The 18,911-nt window shown below is 36.8% G+C and overlaps 1 protein-coding gene across 3 annotated transcripts in view; it reads left to right on the top strand.

Moving 5' to 3' along the window:
- Nucleotides 1-13,467, top strand: part of LOC121383577 (rap guanine nucleotide exchange factor 1-like) — a 102,122-nt gene extending 88,655 nt beyond the window's left edge. For all 3 annotated transcript variants that reach the window (XM_041513665.1, XM_041513664.1, XM_041513667.1), the window contains 7 exons: nt 278-362; nt 1,425-1,519; nt 4,500-4,578; nt 5,208-5,309; nt 9,647-9,744; nt 10,120-10,251; nt 12,387-13,467. In XM_041513665.1, coding sequence (XP_041369599.1) covers nt 278-362; nt 1,425-1,519; nt 4,500-4,578; nt 5,208-5,309; nt 9,647-9,744; nt 10,120-10,251; nt 12,387-12,528 — 733 coding nt within the window. In that variant the 3' untranslated portion in view covers nt 12,529-13,467. The remainder of the gene's footprint in view (nt 1-277; nt 363-1,424; nt 1,520-4,499; nt 4,579-5,207; nt 5,310-9,646; nt 9,745-10,119; nt 10,252-12,386) is intronic.
- Nucleotides 13,468-18,911: the final 5,444 nt, after the last annotated feature.

The raw sequence follows: 18,911 nt of genomic DNA, 5'->3' as shown, positions 1-18,911 counted from the left end.
GCATTCACTGTTCTGGTCTGATGCCTCGGTGAACTCTTGAATTTCTTCCCTGAAACACCAGTGAAGCCAGATGCCTCGGTGAACTCTTGAATTTCTTCCCCAAAATACCAGTGAAGCCAAAATCTTTCTGTTTTATGTTTGGGCATCTGGAGAGAAACTAAACAAGGTTTGGGGTTTTGGGCTATAAACACTTTTGCTATGCTCCCGTTATACCATGTGATTCTTTTGTCACTGTATATTAGGTTGGCAATATTAAGTAATGATTTATGATTTTCAGTCTGCCAGATTTGCTGCATTTCAAGTCTCATGATATTGCTGAGCAGATGACATTATTGGATGCAGAACTGTTCCAAAAAATTGAGGTGAGAGTTTTTTAATAGAGAGGTTTCGAACACACCCAGTTAGTGTGACGACTATGATTAGGATCTTTGACATAATTATTTTCTGCCTATTTGTGACATTTCACCCACAAGTGTACACGTTTCCTTTTCATGTATATCATGTTTACTATACTTCACAAAAAGAAAGACTGAGTTCTCTGAAATAAAAGTATCGGACACATAACTAATGCTAAAGTGAGTTAACTTAGCTCCATTCACTTACTGTGAATAATGTATGTATCAAGTTTCAAGTTGTAGCTCTAACTGCGTCACTCCCTCAGTTTAATTTTTCTTTCTTGATGGTTAATTTTATAATGTGGTTTTCAGTATTTGTCCTATTTTTACTGTCATGAGTGGATCAGGATACAGGTTATTGCCCCTGACCCACCTTCCTGGAATGTGTTTGTAAAATATATATTTATCAAGTCAGTGCCTTCAAATAATTTTTATTTAGTTTAGTATCTTAATTTTTATGGCAAAATCAAGCAATTTTAAGGGCCCTACCCCAATTAATTTGTTACCTCTGCTAAAAATAACTAAATCTTATAATTAAGTTACATAAAGAATTCTTATTTGTTAATATAAAATATCAGTTCAAACTTTATTAATCAGTAAACCAAAGCTTTTGTACTGACTTAGTTGAATGTTTGCTGGCTGTTCATCTCTTTGATTGTTCATCTGTCCATCCATCCATCCATCCTCTCTGTCTCTGTCTCTCTCTCTCTCTCCCTCTCTCTCTCTCTCTCTTTGTCTCTGTCTCTCCCCTTGTCTGTCTCTTTCTGTCTGTCTCTGTCTCCCTCCCTCTCCCTCCCTCCCTCCCTCCCTCCCTCCCTCTCTCTCTCTCTCTCTCTCTCTCTCTCTCTCTCTCTCTCTCTCTCTCTCTCTCTCTCTCTCTCTCTCTCTCTCTCTCTCTCTCTCTCTCTCTCTCTCTCTCTCTCTCTCTCTCTCTCCCTCTCCCTCTCCCTCTCCCACTCCCTCTCCCTCTGTATGACTTACAGTTGATGTCTATGTGATTAAACTATCAGTGCTACTCTTCTACCACAGATTCCTGAAGTGTTGCTGTGGGCCAAAGAACAGTCTGAGGAACTGAGTCCTAACTTGACACACTTTACAGAACATTTCAACAAGATGTCTTACTGGTATGTCAACAAATAGGAATGATAATCTGTCATTCATTTTTGTCCGTTCTCGAGCGTTGTGTGAAGTCCACCGTGTATGAATGTTTAAGATTTTCAACTTCTCCAAAACTACCTGACCAATTCCAACCAAATTGTGTGGTCATTCTTACTCTCCAGGGACCTGAAGGGTGGGAAAAATGGAAAAATTATGCCAATCTTAAAAAAAAAATCTTCTTCTCTTCTTCCAGAAATGCTATAACCAAGTATGTTTTGTAATGATTTTTATCATGTATGTAAAGGTCAATAGATGGTTTATCTAATTTGTTAAAGTTAGGTCCTCCATTTGTCCCTGGAGTATTGGTGAAGTTTACTATAGTTTTTCTTTTACTTCTTTTCCAAAACTACATGACTAATTCCAACCAAATTTGGCACACAGAGAATCAAATTTGAAAAACAAAATCATGATTCTGGTCATTCTGACCCCCCTAGAAAAATTAGTGTTATCTAGTCCATGAGTCTGGTATGTGGAGTGAACAATTTACTCAGGTGACCATGCAGGCCCATGGGTCCATTGTTAAAAAGTGTCACTCCACTGGCCCCTTTCCTTTCTCTCCTTCAAGTTCTACATAATTTCTTCTTACTCTGGCAGAACCATCTATTTTTCATCTTCTTTTGTATCCATCACAACATTTCAGTGTTTGACATTTATCACTTGTAGTTAATTATTCATGCCACACATTTTTCATTCCCTCATTCCTCACATTCTCCATCATCTTGGGATTTAGACTGGCGACATCATTAGTACTGTGGGGCCGACAACATCATTAGTACTGTGGGCAGACATCATCATTAGTACTGTGGGGCAAACAACATCATTAGTACTGTGAGCAGACATCATCATTAGTAGTAGGCAGACATGATCATTAGTACTGTGGGGCAAACAACAACATTAGTACTGTGGACAGACAACATCATTAGTACTGTGGACAGACAACATCATTAGTACTGTGAGCAGACATGATCATTAGTACTGTGGGCAGACATCATCATTAGCACTGGGCAGACAACATCATTCGTACTGTGGACAGACAACATCATTAGTACTGTGGACGGACATCATTAGTACTGTGGACAGACAACATCATTAGTACTGTGGACAGACAACATCATTAGCACTGGGGAAGACATGATCATTAGTACTGTGGACAGACATCATTAGTACTGTGGACAGACATCATTAGTACTGTGGGCAGACATCATCATTAGCACTGGGCAGACAACATCATTCGTACTGTGGACAGACAACATCATTAGTACTGTGGACGGACATCATTAGTACTGTGGACAGACAACATCATTAGGACTGTGGACAGACAACATCATTAGTACTGTGGACAGACATCATTAGTACTGTGGACAGACAACATCATTAGGACTGGAGATGACATGATCATTAGTACTGTGGGCAGACAACATCATTAGTACTGTGGGCAGACATGATCATTAGTACTGTGGGCAGACAACATCATTAGTACTGTGAGCAGACAACATCATTAGTACTGTGGGCAGACAACATCATTAGTACTGTGTGCAGACATCATCATTAGTACTGTGGGCAGACATGATCATTAGTACTGTGGGCAGACAACATCATTAGCACTGTGGACAGACAACATCATTAGTACTGTGGACAGACAACATCGTTAGTACTGTGGACAGACAGCATCATTAGCACTGTGGACAGACAACATCATTAGTACTGTGGGCAGACATTAGTACTGTGGGACAGACATCATCATTAGTACTGTGGGCAAACAACATCATTAGTACTGTGAGCAGACATCATCATTAGTAGTAGGCAGACATGATCATTAGTACTGTGGGGCAAACAACATCATTAGTACTGTGGACAGACAACATCATTAGTACTGTGGACAGACAACATCATTAGTACTGTGAGCAGACATGATCATTAGTACTGTGGGGCAAACAACATCATTAGTACTGTGGACAGACAACATCATTAGCACTGGGGAAGACATGATCATTAGTACTGTGGACAGACATCATTAGTACTGTGGACAGACATCATTAGTACTGTGGGCAGACATCATCATTAGCACTGGGCAGACAACATCATTCGTACTGTGGACAGACAACATCATTAGTACTGTGGACGGACATCATTAGTACTGTGGACAGACAACATCATTAGGACTGTGGACAGACAACATCATTAGTACTGTGGACAGACATCATTAGTACTGTGGACAGACAACATCATTAGGACTGGAGATGACATGATCATTAGTACTGTGGGCAGACAACATCATTAGTACTGTGGGCAGACATGATCATTAGTACTGTGGGCAGACAACATAATTAGCACTGTGGGCAGACAACATAATTAGCACTGTGGGCAGACAACATCATTAGTACTGTGGACAGACAACAACATTAGTACTGTGGGCAGACATGATCATTAGTACTGTGAGCAGACAACATCATTAGTACTGTGAGCAGACAACATCATTAGTACTGTGGGCAGACAACATCATTAGTACTGTGTGCAGACATCATCATTAGTACTGTGGGCAGACATGATCATTAGTACTGTGGGCAGACAACATCATTAGCACTGTGGACAGACAACATCATTAGTACTGTGGACAGACAACATCGTTAGTACTGTGGACAGACAGCATCATTAGCACTGTGGACAGACAACATCACTAGTACTGTGGGCAGACATTAGTACTGTGGGACAGACATCATCATTAGTACTGTGGGCAGACATCATCAGTAGTACTGTGAGGCAGGCAGACATTAGTACTATGGGACAGACATCAACATTAGTACTGTGGGCAGACAACATCATTAGTACTGTGGGCATACATCATCATTATTAGTACTGTGGGGCAGACATCATTATTAGTATTGTGGGGAAAACAGTTTCATTTGTTAATAGATTAAGGATGTTTATTTTTTATGTTTTATTTAGGTGCCGGACAAAGATTCTTACACAAGATGATCCAAAAGAGAGAGAAAAATGCTTGATTAAGTTCATCAAAATCATGAAGGTACATGTAGTAATATTGTATTGCTTTGTTGTGCTCACATTAATTGTGCTGTCATCTTTGACACAGAGCAGGTGAAATGTAGGTCAGTGTAATAGGTTGTGGTACAAGGCATGGTCTCCTTAAATTTGTGTTCAAACCACTGTTTCCAAACTGGCATATCAAAGGCCATACTGTTTATACATTTTTAAAAATAAAGCATTCCTTGCTGCTAACAAAAACATAAAAAATAAAACAAAATAGTAGTCTTATGTTACAGCAGTGAATGTTTTCATCTTCTCTAGCTGTTTAAAAACAATTCACTTACTGGTAATGTGCTAGTATGTCATTAATAATGTTCATTTCCTTCCTTTGCATCTGAAAAGTTTTAGATTTAAAAAATTACAAATATTTGTCATGTTTTTAGAACACTTTTTCATAATGTAGTATTTTTCTGGTTCCAACTCAGTCAAATTTGTATCTTCATGGTGTTATTGTGATGATGTGTTATTGTTTATGTGAGAATAACCGTGAACATGTCTGCTCGATCAGTATAAGTAAATAACCAACATCTATTATGTAGGTATACATGCATGTTGTATATATCTTAATATTTCATAACTTGTCTTTTTCTTCACGTTTACAATTTGCAGCACCTTCGAAAGATGGCAAACTTTAACTCATACCTAGCAATACTGTCAGCATTGGATTCAGCTCCAGTTCGTAGATTGGAGTGGCAAAAACAAAATCTTGAAGTAAGTTGTATACTCAACTGCAAACTCTCGAATGTTTTAAAATAGAAAGTTTTACAGTATAATAATTACTTTCTTTAGTTTGAAATAAAAATATTTCCTTGTTTTACTATTCTTCAATAACTAGGTTTGATGACTTATTTACAACAGTCAAAATAAAATTGTTAATAATTCATTAACATTATTCTGTATACTAGAAAATATGTATGTTAACGATTATCTACATTTTTACAAGTGTACAAAAAGTGCTTGTTTTTCCTTCTCCCTTCAAAGAATATACATTTTTGTTTAAGTATTAGGGAAGTGCTTAGGTCGCATGCATGCAGTAGCTGTTTTCATTGGTTAAACACTGGACATTTGTACTCATCACATGTTTTTAGTTCATCCTAGTTTGTTTTATGCACATCCTGACTTTTCTTTTAGCGAACATCGAAACAGCCAATGGGATGGCTAAAATCTTCCAATGAGTCCTCTGTATCCTGTTTGGTCAGATGATTGAAGCTTCCTTCTTTCTCCTTCACTGATACGGTCCGGGTGTCTTTTTCTTACTCTTGCATAATGTAAGCCATCCTGGCTTATCAGTTGTTTTATTCAAGAGTTTGTAATGTGGATTAGTTTCCACCACATTGGTTCTATCTTATTGTAGCTCTATTTGTTTTAATTTCACTTTTTTAAATGTTATTTTTCAATGCTTCGTCCCGTACGTTGGGTTCGACCACCAGGGCTGTGGAGAATAGAGCTTCAGCATTTTGGTTCAATTGTTGATGGGTCACCATCATGCTTGTGCCCGTCTGCTACGAGACTTCTCTGACGATGAGATCAGAGGACACTGAAGCATCTGAGAAGATGACTTTGAGGGATTGCTTGGCTTTCATCTATGAAATCCTTACATCACTGCCAAAGCCACTGGCACTGTCCAGGAAGGGTCCTGTATCTATGCTGTCCACAGAGGCTCCACCAGATGACGTTCTAATCAAGTCTTTAATGGTGGGCTTGCTGGTTGTTGGCATCACTACAGAGTTGGATTACATGTTAAAGAAACTGGTTCAGCTGTGCAGAATATGGCATATCGGTAACACCTTGGCTCATCACTGAATAACGACTCCAGTCACTAGATTCCTATATCAGAAGGGTATCTACCCTTATCTTGACAATTGTCTTTTGAAGTGCCAGGACAAACTGAAGTTACGTGTCCAGGTCAACTTTGTCCTAGAGTTCTTTTGGTTGCTCAGATGAATTATCAACCAAGACAAAAGTCTGTTGCTACAAACACAGAAGCTCCAGTTTATTGGGAATATGCTAAGAATAGACATGGCTTAGTGCAAGTTCCTATAGACAGATGGGAGACTTAGAGGGGCCGACTCCAGTTGTGACTGGTTCAAGTGTTCCTAAATCCATACATCGTGTTGGACAATATGAACTTGGTCATCAGTCTTCCAGACAATCTTCGGGCCAGTCTCCAGTGGTGGTTGACTCTGTCAAACATTTTAAATGGATTCTCCTTGCTGTCATTCCAAGTGACTCACCATCTCTTCGCATACATGTCCTTGAAAGGTTGGGGAGCTCATGTGGAAAATTAGATGATTTCTGGGCTGTGGTCGTTCGGAGAAAGCCGGCATCATATAAATGTCTTGGAGCTTCTGGCAGTCTACAGTGCAATTCTACATTGGCAGGACTGATTGATGAACTCAACTCTCATGGTGGCAATGGACAATGTGACAGCCACGACTTACATAAATCGTCTAGGCAGTACTCACTCCAGCAGTTGACATTTTGCCTGTTTGATCTGGTTGATGACATTCTGCTAAAACTGAGGGCAAGACACATTCCCAGAATCTCCAGTATGTTAGCAGACATGCTGTCAAGGCCATCCACACCTCATTTCGGTGGGTGTGCCAGAGCCTGTGGTCTCCAAACATAGACCTGTTTGCAATTTTGTTAAATCATCAGCTCTACAGGTTTAGTATCACCGGTTCCAGATCCAGGGGTCTGGGAGTTGGACACATTAGCAATAAGCTGAGAAGGTTTAGACAATTACGCGTTCCTTCTATCGATGATTTTTCTTCCGAGGGTGCTGCAGAGGATCCAGCAATACCGTTGTCCACTGTTACTCATAACACTGATGTGGCCGAATTGTCTGTGGTATCCAGACCTGCTTTGTCTTGCAGATCCAGATCCTCTACTGTTACCGGATTGGGCAAGGTTATTGCTTCATCCAACATCAAGATGACACCATCCGAATCCACGCTTGTTTTGACTGCATGAGTGTACATTATCTCTGAAGGGTTGAGTAAACAAGGTTTTTCATCTAAATCCATGTTAGCGATATTGAAAGTTCATCGGGTGTCAACAACTGCTGCTTATAATGTTTGTCAGCTGTTCTTTCACAGATACTGCCTTAAAAATAAGATCAAGCCTCAAATGATTCGCATCGCAAAGTTGGCAGAATTCTTGTTGTACTTAAATCTTATATGATCTACCATTGCTGGTTAACGTGTCAGTGATAGCTACGGTCCGGGATCTAGTGACTTCTTCAAAGTTGGCTTTGGTACCAGAGATCCATGAAATTATTGAATGTTTTAAGCAGGAAGATCAGATACATTATTTTTGTCAACGTAGATGGGACTTAAATCTTGTGTTATGAGCGCTTTTCAGGATGCCTTATGTCGGATGTCGGATGTTCCATTGGAAGCCGTAACAACAAAACCAATGTTTTTACTTGAATTTGCAATGGCCGCTTTTGATGTCGACATTGTTCATTTTTATTCAGTCTGAGACTTTTAATGAATTTTGTAGCGAAAAATCAATTACCAGATCAGTCTCCACAGACTAACATTATCATCCATAATGGGCTCACATGATGTTGAAGACTTGACTTTGTGTTCGGTTTATGCACTCAAGATATAACTCTGGTGAATATGGATTGTCAGGCACTGTTGGGTCACAGGACTGCATCCAGAGATGACCTTCTAACCTATTGGCACTTGTTTTCCCGCATTTTACTACGACTCTCATTCGTTTAGTGTCGGTTCATTTGCCAGGTTGACTATAGCTTTTTTGCACTTGCACTTAGGCTATGTGCTGCCACCATTTTGAACTAACAGTTCTTGCCTGTCTTGTAACTGCTTTGTCTTGTAACTGCTTGGTTCTTGTTCTGACAGATGTGACCAAGGCTCTTGTTATTTACTAACTTGTTTGCATGGTGTTGGACCCGTACATCCTTGTGGTCATTTGGTTAATCATGGCTCCAATTGTCCACTATGTCGGTGCCGTTCTGGTCTCTGGGGAGAAGACAATGGCATCTTGGAATCACGGAACCCTCCGCTTGCATTTGAATGTTGCCATTCTGGAGGTCAGGTTATGGTACAAGAAATGTAGAAGACTTGAAGACTTGAAAACCTGACCTCAAGGGTTTATACCCTCCCAACCTTCCAAGTTCCCTGCCTCCATTCAATGTGCTCCGGAGAAAGAAGGAAGCTTCAGTCTTGTGACTGGAACAGAATTCAGAGGACTGATTGCAAGACTTTGGACCATCCTATTGATTGTTGGGATGTTCAGATCAGTCTACTTACATATGGGGAATATGCCATTTGTTTGAGGTCAGGTTAAGTATTGATAAAAGAGAAAATGCCCCAAGTTTTCTACATTTTAAGTAAATTACTTACCAGTATCTGATTTTGTTTCAATTTAAAATTCAAAAGCCTGAGTCATTTGTGTGAGAATTAATGAGTCTGTAATTAAAACCACACTATTGGCTACCTTCTGTAAGTTATTTGAGAAGAAAATTACATGACCCAGTTAATGAGATTTTGTATAGTAGATGTGGCAGTTACTATAGATACCATTTATCTTATGAGTTGGTTTAAAATATATATAATGAGCTGAAGTAAGTTGAGTATGTATCTAAACACGTTGTAAGATAAATGTTTAATGGATATTTCTTGCATATTGTCAAAAACCAAGTTTAAGAGACATTTAAACATCTTTTCCAGCTAGGACTTAACTATAGCTAGAACTTAACTATAGCACTTGGACCATTAACTTACACATCATAAATAGCAATACCATCATGGCACAAATCTCATGGTGATGTTTCCAAGGGAAGTTTAAGAAACATCAATGTAGTGTTATAAACATTTTGATGCTGTATGATCTTGTGTCTGGATAAACAAATGCAGCAGAATATATGCATCAATCAATCATGTACTGACAGTTTTTCTTATTGTATTCCATTTGAATTGTTGCAGGTATAATGGAACAACTAAAGTAGATATACTTATCTATTTTACAGTACTTATGCTACTGTTTTGACTCTTAACACTAATTTTGTTTGTGTGTAGGCATTGAAAGAATTCTGTCAGCTGATAGACAGCTCGTCGTCATTCCGTGCCTACAGACAGGCGCTGTCAGAAACAGAACCACCTTGTATTCCTTATCTGTGAGTACTTTACTACTTTAATTTTCATTCAGTTATCGACAGTTGTTCAATTTTAAAATCTGATACAAATGTAGCAAGTAAGATGTAACAGGTATGATAATAATGTGAAGCACTGTTAATGTTGTTACTTGTTACGCATAGTATGGTAATAATGAGAACTATACTGTCAATGTTATGTTGCATGCTAAACATGAAGGATTAATTTAAAGCAACTCTTGAGTCACCAGCCTAAGATATAAACATCAATCACAATGTACTTACAGTGGCTTTTGACTTTTAATAATAATAATAATAATAATAATAATAATAATAATATAATAATAATTATAAATTAGCCTGTTCCCTAATACTGTGTATTGTGTTCTGTATCAACAGTGGCCTAATTCTGCAGGATCTGACATTTGTAAAAATTGGCAACCAGGATTTGTTGCCAGATGGTAGTATTAATATGGCCAAGCGCTGGCAGCAGTTCAACATTCTTGATGGTATGCGGCGCTTCAAGAAGTGGTATGTAAACATTTCTTTGTGCTAATCTGTGTTTATCTCTAGTAGAATTTATGTCCATAGGAAAAAAATGACATATTCTAAATACAAGTTATGGATGGTGCAGATATGTGGATAGTAAGGAAAGACATCTTTAACAATACCTGAGCACATTTTAAACTACAGTACTATATATCTTCACCTATTAGTTGATCTCGAGTACAACTTGATTCCCTAATTTAACTCATTTGTAAGTCGACCCATGGCCTAAAATGGCTTAAAAATATAAAGTATTTTTTTCAGCAAGTGATTATAATGAATGGCTAATAATAATACGTGCGATATTTGAACTAAAGGTAATTATTTTGCAAACTGGCTTTTCACATTGGTATCCCATTTCTAGCCTCAAAAGTGAATATATATACAAAACTTCATGAGTGAGGTCGAGTGGTATGTTCTTTCGCAAAATAAAAAAGTGCAATAAATATGAAGCGAAAACAACGTATGTGAAGTTCTGTATTTATTACATACCTCTTATGTTTTACAAAAATTGTTTTTAATTTAATGTCATAACAACACTGTGTTAAATTTATGATCAAAACTCCTTTCATGGATTTGCTTAACGTTAAGAATCATACTCTGCGGCAGCCTTGTGTAATGTTTCAAATACAATGTGACATAATTTGTAAATCATATATCATTGTCAGTAAATAAAAGGCACTAACTGCAGTAAAAATAAAAAGGGAATTCCCCATTTAAAAGTTCCGGTGCAGATTGCACATATGTGTAATACAAAATAAATTTAAAACACAATTTGAAAATATCTTTATCACTATAGTAAGATTGAATAGGTATGTAATAAATACATGTCATTAGTGGATGGCAAAGAGGTCAGGTCAGGTCATAGGGCTTTACGTGCACATTCAGAGCAAGCTGTTGTAGTGCACGCCTGTCTTGGGCACAGGACAAGAAAGGTGTGGGGAGGGGGGGGGGGGTAAGGAGGGACCGCCTGCACTGGCAGGTGCAAGTGAGCACCAGCAGCCCGGCTGTGGTTGGTATCAAGCGGAGGAGTGGGGGGGGGGGGGGGTAGTGGTGCTATGGAATTTGGAATGGAGCAGGAATTATGCCAAAAGAGGAAAGGTGCGCAAGTTTGATTGAGGAATTTGGGCGCAATTTTGAACGGTCGGTCAAAAAGAAAGTTCCGGAGCTAATATAGGTTTTGACATTAGTGAATCGAGAGTAGCTCATTAATTAGACCTCTATGATGCTGTGGTGTCTCCCTAGGTTGCCCATAGGGCCCTTAAAAAGGGCCTGACAGCTTCTGGTCGTTGCATGACAACCCAGGGGAGACTCGTCTAATTGTGTAAACACCGGTAGGCAAGGCACTATCGTTCCGGGGTTTTTCCAAATCTTCTTGTTCTTGCAGCTAACGACGTCCTCTTCATTGTTACATGGCAAAGATGTTTCACTTTCATTTTATAGTACTATACTGTACTGTACTGTACTGTACTGTACTGTACTGTACTGTACTGTACTGTACTGTACTGTACTGTACTGTGCAAACAAAACAATTATTTATCAACAAAGTAGGGGGTATCACACACCATTTAAGAGATTTAATTAATGTTTTTGAGGAAAATTTTAGTTTAATTTTTTTGGGTACCCGTCACTTGTTTCAACCTCTGATGTACACTGCATAACAGCTGTATAACAAATAAAAGTGTATTTATTTATTGCCAGTGGATAATAGTATTTGCACAAATAATGAATGTGACATATTACTACTAAACACAGCTGCAGCTTTTACATAATTTCAACATTTAGTGATATGCATATTGTCATTTATAATAGGCTCAAATTGATTAACATTGGCAATTTTGACAGGAACCACCAAAACAAATATTTCCAGGCCTGAAATAGCGCACTGGCATCCCAAATAAATTATATACACATTGATGTTATAATTCTTTGAAGAAAAACATGTTTATTCTCAAATTGACATCTTGTGGGGAAATAATCTTTGTGGCTATTTAAAATAAGTTAATTTTATAGGTACATGACTTTTTAATGATTTATGATAATGATTCCTGAATTCGGAAATTATTTGAAAACAGTTACAATACAATACAATAAAAATTATTCATTTTGTTCTCTTTCAGCAATTATGGTTTTAAGAGAAGTGAAAAGATTCAGCAGTTCTTTAACAACTTTGATAATTATCTCAGTGAAGAAACCTTGTGGCAGATATCCCAAAAAATCAAACCCAGAGATGTTAAGAAAAGAGTGGAAGTTGATTCGTGAGATGAGTGAGATAAATGGCAATGACTCGTGTACAGACTGTCAACTGGAAGATTCCAAACCAACAGTGAATGTGGTGGTCGGTGATCTTCAGCAGATGTACATTGATATGTCCGGCCCTGCTGAATGAGTACATTGTCTCCTGCAGTTCACCAATCTCGTGTGCATCTGAATTGAAAATCCAGATTGTTGAGCTGCATTGTGATGCTTTAACTCTACATATACACTTGACAGAATTAAAAACAATATCAAATCTTACAACTGAAAGAACCGAAAAATCCTTACTAGTTGGAATTGTTGAAAAGTTAGTTACAAGTTCAGTCAGATAATGGAATTGAGTAAGATGAGTAATGTATAAAATAAGAAAAGCCCATATACCTACTGCAGAATATCATTTAGCTGTATCATGAATTTTTAAGTGCATTAAATATACTCGATAGATGACACACTTAAAATGTGACTGGTATATTTAGTACATCATAACAATTACAATGTGAATTGTCACAAGACTGAGCTCATCGTGAATGGATAGGAATCGGTATGTGCTGGGATAGGTTTTATCATCGCATTGTTAAGACCCATACAGCAAAGTGTGTTTTGAAGTGCGAAAGCGTTGACACTGTTGCCTTGTGCCATGAATGGCAAGGCATTAATAAGGTTATGCATGACATTTAATACATAGATGGCTGGTTTAGCTTTCAGTGTTCAAACTTCAAGTTTTGAATGCATGGCATCAGTTATGCAATTTAATAACAGAGCTTATTGTTTTGTTCACAGCTATGATTATCTGGTATATTTACAATAACAGACAGTAATGTGGTGTATAATTAAAAGACTGTGCATGCAACTACAGGTTGTGTGCATGTGTATTAGTGAAGAAGGTAATCTTTTGAAAATCTTTTTTCGTAAATATTTTTGCTTAGATAACACAAGTTGCCAACAAATGACAAATGGGGTGGGGTAGGGTGGGTTATTTTAATTGACCTTAAATGTGGTATGGGGCTGGGGAACAATGCATATTCTGGCCACCTTGGCTGCTGCTGACTATGCTTTGTTTTGTTTTTATTGTAGTCATCTACATTTATTGTAGTCATGTTGTATTATCCAGTTGTTCAGTCAGAAAATAACTAGGTGATTATTCAACTTGCAGTACATAAAACGTAAAAGGATATTACTGCATATATAATTGTGTCTTAACATGTTATATGTTATAATATATGTAGCACTAGGTATGTGTATATATAGAGAAATGTGAGTACAAATCTGTACATAGATTAGGTGTACAAAATGTACAATGAATAATATTTATTAAATGTTTGCTTGTGTGTGTACATGTCAGGTGCCATCATCTGATCTGCGTTATCGATCAGTCATGCTGTGCCATCAATGGATCCATTATTGGTTTAGCCATTAGTAGATCGCGAAAATATGAATTGATTGCACTATGCCATCAATAGGTCGGTCGTGAAGCATATCTGAAGTACTGAAGTACGTATGAAGACATTGAACAACAGCATAGCCATTGTGCAGTGGATGGTCACTACCATTATGCTTCGATTGTTAAAATATTAAAAAGATTAATAAATGTTTATAAGCATTGATTAAATATCCAACATTAAATAAATATTACAATATTTATTATATATTGCAGATATTTAATAAATGTTTAATACCTTTTCTTTTATTTATCATGTAAATGCATACAAAATTAAATGTGTACAACAAAATAATAGGATTAAATACTTGTTTTACTGTTCAATCGATGCTAAAGACAGATCCCATTGATGGCATAGTGCAATTGATCAATAGTGCAGGTTGTTTGATGGTGCATGGCATATACATTGTGTGTGTGTGTGTGCGTGCATGTGTGTGTGTGCGCGCGCGTGTGTGTAGGCTTGTGTTTAAACGATATGTATGACATAACATATAATGTGTTGTTGGTTTATGGTTTTTAAAATGTTGTTAAAAGGAAAACATGGTCCAGCTGGGCTTTACCATTTTGTTGTTGTTGTTGTTGTCAGTAGATAGCTTATTTGACTTGTGTACAGCTTACTGTATGAACCCATCATTTCTCCACTGGGACAAACATTCAACACAGAATGACCTATTCCCAGGTGCTGGTCTGCTAGGGAAAGCCTTCTCAGTTCTTTCATCTTTCATCATAGACATTTTTATTGGTACATTGTATTAAAAACTTAATGGGCCGATTTCATATGTCTGGGTTTCGTAACACGGGGTTATATCAAAACACTGGTTTACATAAAATGCTGAAAAACCTTATCAAGACCTACACACGCAGTGCATTTCACATGCATGTGTTTTACCTATGTTTATAAAACCACGCTTTTTGCATGGGTTACGCGCAGATCTGGAAAGAGACATAAGTGAGGGATAGCTTACACTTCATCACTTTGTAGTTGAAACTTGTTACTAGTATATTATAAGTATAAGCATTTGATATGAGGGATCATTTACTTCCTCTCCCAACAGTCTGTTGCAAACCTTTGCATTTGGGCAAAAATTATGATGTTTGGGCAAAACATTAGTAGACCTGAAAACATTTCACCATGCTTTTCCATTATTCTACTCACAATATTAGTTATAATCCATGTAAAATGTGCAGAGAACACTACATAGCTGTTGGTAGTAATCCAAATGTGAATAAATGTTGTTACCCATAATCGCACATTTTCCTTTAATCCAATTTTAGGAGTGTCACAAGACATTAATATACAAAACTTTTAAGGTAAATTTTCAACAAATACATTTGTAAATATCTATACACTGGACATACAACATTGTTACCGGTCTGTAGGAATGATATGTTAATCGATTAGGTGGAACACATCCAAGTGTTTGTGGGGGAGGTGGGAGGCACAAACATTTTGTTTTGTTTATATATATATAGTAGAAAAGCCAAACCAAGGCATACTCTAGGTGCAATTTGGACTAAAGAAATGGAAATGTTCTGGACCTCAACTGTTAGTTTGTTTGATGACTAATGTAATGTTTCACAAAATCCACATTGTGACAACAATCTAGTGGGTTCAAATGGTCTCTAGAAATACGTTCACATTGCATGGCTCTGCAATACGGACGTAAACACGATTTTGCTGCCGAAATTATCCATGTAGAAAAGTTACTTTGAGCAAACCCAGTGAAAAACCACCTCAAGGGCAGGTTTAAACAAGCAATACAATTGTCGCCCAGGGTTATGAAAACCAGACATGTGAAATGCTTAGTAAAGATTAAGCCATAGGTTTCCAAAACCCACCGGTAACCCAGACATGAAGTCGGCCCAATGTCTTTACAAAGTTCATCCTTTAAAGTTTGAAAACTTATTTATCTTGTTTGTACTCTGTTGTTATTCCTGTTACTTTCTATACATGTTAATTGGAACAATTTTAAGCTCTCTTTTATCCAGACTAACATTTTTATGTCGTTTTTGGATTGTTCTTGTGATGACAACCTCATTTCTGCTTTTGGGTGTTAGTCATTGTGGTTCAATCATTAATAGACTACAAGAAGCCAATTAACACAGGTTTATATGTCTACAACTGTGCAGTATGGAAAGAACACAGATACATTTGTAGATGGCCATTGTTAATGTGATCAGCTGTCGCCTACAACAAATGTTACAAATGTCAGATGCTAGTTACTTGTATGTTCATGCTGCTCTTGATGATTGCACTATCCAGTGTTGTTATGAAGCAGACTTAAGTTGACTGTTGGCATTGCAGTCACCTTTCTAAAACTCTTTGATTTCAGTCTAAGGTGGATATGAGTAATCATGTTGATGTTCCCCCAGAAAGAACTGGAGGTGAGCTGTCCAGTCTCATTAACTATGACAAAGTGACTGTTAATCTTGCCTTCATAGAGTAAAACAGCAAGATAGTGGTATTACTTTTCTAAATAGTGGTGATGACAGCAGCGATGGTGACAATTCTTGTATTAAAGTTTCACGTTCATATCAGTTTCTCACAAACTATGTAAGTCCGAGGTTTTGCGTTTTATCTCCATTTGTCACAAACTGTAAGTCTTAGATTAATAAAACCTGGTTTATAGTTGCACCTAGATTGAGGATTTTATTTTATTGTTCTTATGGATGCTAATTACAATGCATGTTTAAAGAATTAAAAATTAATTAATTTTAAAAATGTAAAATACATTTTGCTTTTTGCTCAACATTAAAGTTTCACATTTAAATCGATTTCTCATCATCTGTAAGTAAGATTAATAAAACTGGTTTATAGTTGCACCTATAGATGTTCATCACAGTAGATTTGACAGAAATGTTTTTTTATTTAAATTAAAGGTTTAATTGCAATGTTTTTAATTGAATTTAAAATAATTATTTGTGCTGAATTGCAATGTTTATGACATCCCAAGATATCAAAAATGCCATAAACTGAAAGCGAACATATTGAACAAATGTGAATATTGTGTTCATTTTTTTATTATATGAAAATGTGTCTTTTTATTGAGTATGATAATCATGCTTTCTTTAGATTGATATATTTGATGTGTGGTGTATATAATACACTTGATTAACATCTGTCTTACATGGCTGCATTAAGTGTGTGATAGAGAGAGTGAACAAACCTACACTGTAGTGAAGTACTTAGTAGTAGTAATACTTTCACTGTTATTTTAAATATTGCACTGAAATATTCTCTTAAAATAAACTGAAAGTATTACACCTGCTGGTTTTGGAATACAAAGTCGAGTTCTTTAATAGTTCATTCAAAGAACAAAAAGAAAAAAAAAGACCAAAAAAAGAAACTAATATCTTGTCATCAGGTTTATAGTTGATTTTGTATGCATGTTAGACTTAAGTACGTTTTGTCAGCAGCATTATTGTTATTTGCATAATACGGGGGAGTACCTTTATTGTGAATTATAATGTATCTGAGTGAAGATTGGTTTACTGGCACTTGGATCCTGGTTGAACATTTTGAATCACATCTGGAGGTAATTGGAGACGTATGTCCTTGCATGGGGTATCCATCCTCTTAGCAGGCTGATGGAAGGACACTACCAGGGATGGGAGTGGAAAGACATATTCTGAGTGGTCTTATTTTGACTTCAGCACTACATGTAGTCTATAGACATGTGTTTAATATAAAATAACACAATGATAGAGAAACCAATCAATTATAATATGAAGCACTTAACCCATCTCTAGTATCAGGAGGACATGTCCTTAGAAGAAAATGAAATCAGTCTTTGACCTGAAAAATTATCCATTCCTTAGTCATGTGTGTTGGAAATGGGTGGGGTGGGGTGGATGGGAGAGAATATATGACTGACTGTGGCTTCCCACCTCTATAGTCTTCATGAAGGGTACCATCAAAAATATACCAGGTGACTTAAAAGTGAAAAATAAAATGTTTAATAGTACTATAAATCATAAAATATTCGCGATCTTAAAATTTAGCGAAATTTATATCGGTGACAGGAGTCATAAAATTTTAGCAAGTTTGTCATATCAGACATTAAAAAACAATTAAGCTCAAGTCATAGGATCATCTGAAATATTACCTTTGATGAATTTTGACATCAAGCAGCTTACAGACAACTTATATATAGTAGAAAATTGCAGTAATTTGAATCTAACTAACTTTTGTTTGCTATCCTTTTTGGTTAATCACTAGCATGTAACAAATCTTGTGTGTTTTAGAGTTAATTACTGAAAAAACAATCAAACAAAAGTTTTTTGGAACAGTATTTTGTACATCTATTTAAATTTTGCATCATAAAATATTAACGTGTTAATTTTGGGCTCGCTAAAATTTTATGCTCACTAACATTTCCTGATTCACAATATTTGTTACTAAATAATGAATTGTTTCAGCAAACAATAACTTGCACTCAGTTAGTAGATATAGTAAAACCAGAAGGGATCTTTCACATTCAAAACAGAGGTTGGTTAACACTAATATCTAAAGTATGTTTGAGCGATGTTTTTACATACCGGATCAGTGCCGGATACAGACAGTTTGCTTTAGTAATAAAAACCATGATGACAGAGACCGGTCTGAATTTAAGTTTTATTTAATTGTGTTATGTCACATGCTGCCATTATTTGTGCTGTTTTGTGTAATGCATTGCTTAATAAAATATCATATCACTGTTTGTGTTTAGTTTGCTTTTTAGTATATAGGATGTATTCCTGATCAGAATCCAGCGTGAATGAGTGGAATTTGTCCACTAGAACCAACCTGGTAAGGTATTGGGTTTCATGGCATCTGGGTGGATAGACTAGTACTGTAACACTGGAATCCTGATCGTACGTTGATCCTGTCCCACGTTTGCAATAGCATAGCCAGCTTGCTTCATCCAGAATTTCCCCAGATTTATTTTATTTTTCCTATGACACTGATATT

The sequence above is a fragment of the Gigantopelta aegis genome, chromosome 10, assembly GCF_016097555.1.
Source record: "Gigantopelta aegis isolate Gae_Host chromosome 10, Gae_host_genome, whole genome shotgun sequence".
In the NCBI taxonomy this organism is placed as follows: domain Eukaryota; kingdom Metazoa; phylum Mollusca; class Gastropoda; order Neomphalida; family Peltospiridae; genus Gigantopelta; species Gigantopelta aegis.
Note: the sequence above shows the minus strand (reverse complement) of the source record. Positions and strands in the feature narration are given on the sequence as shown.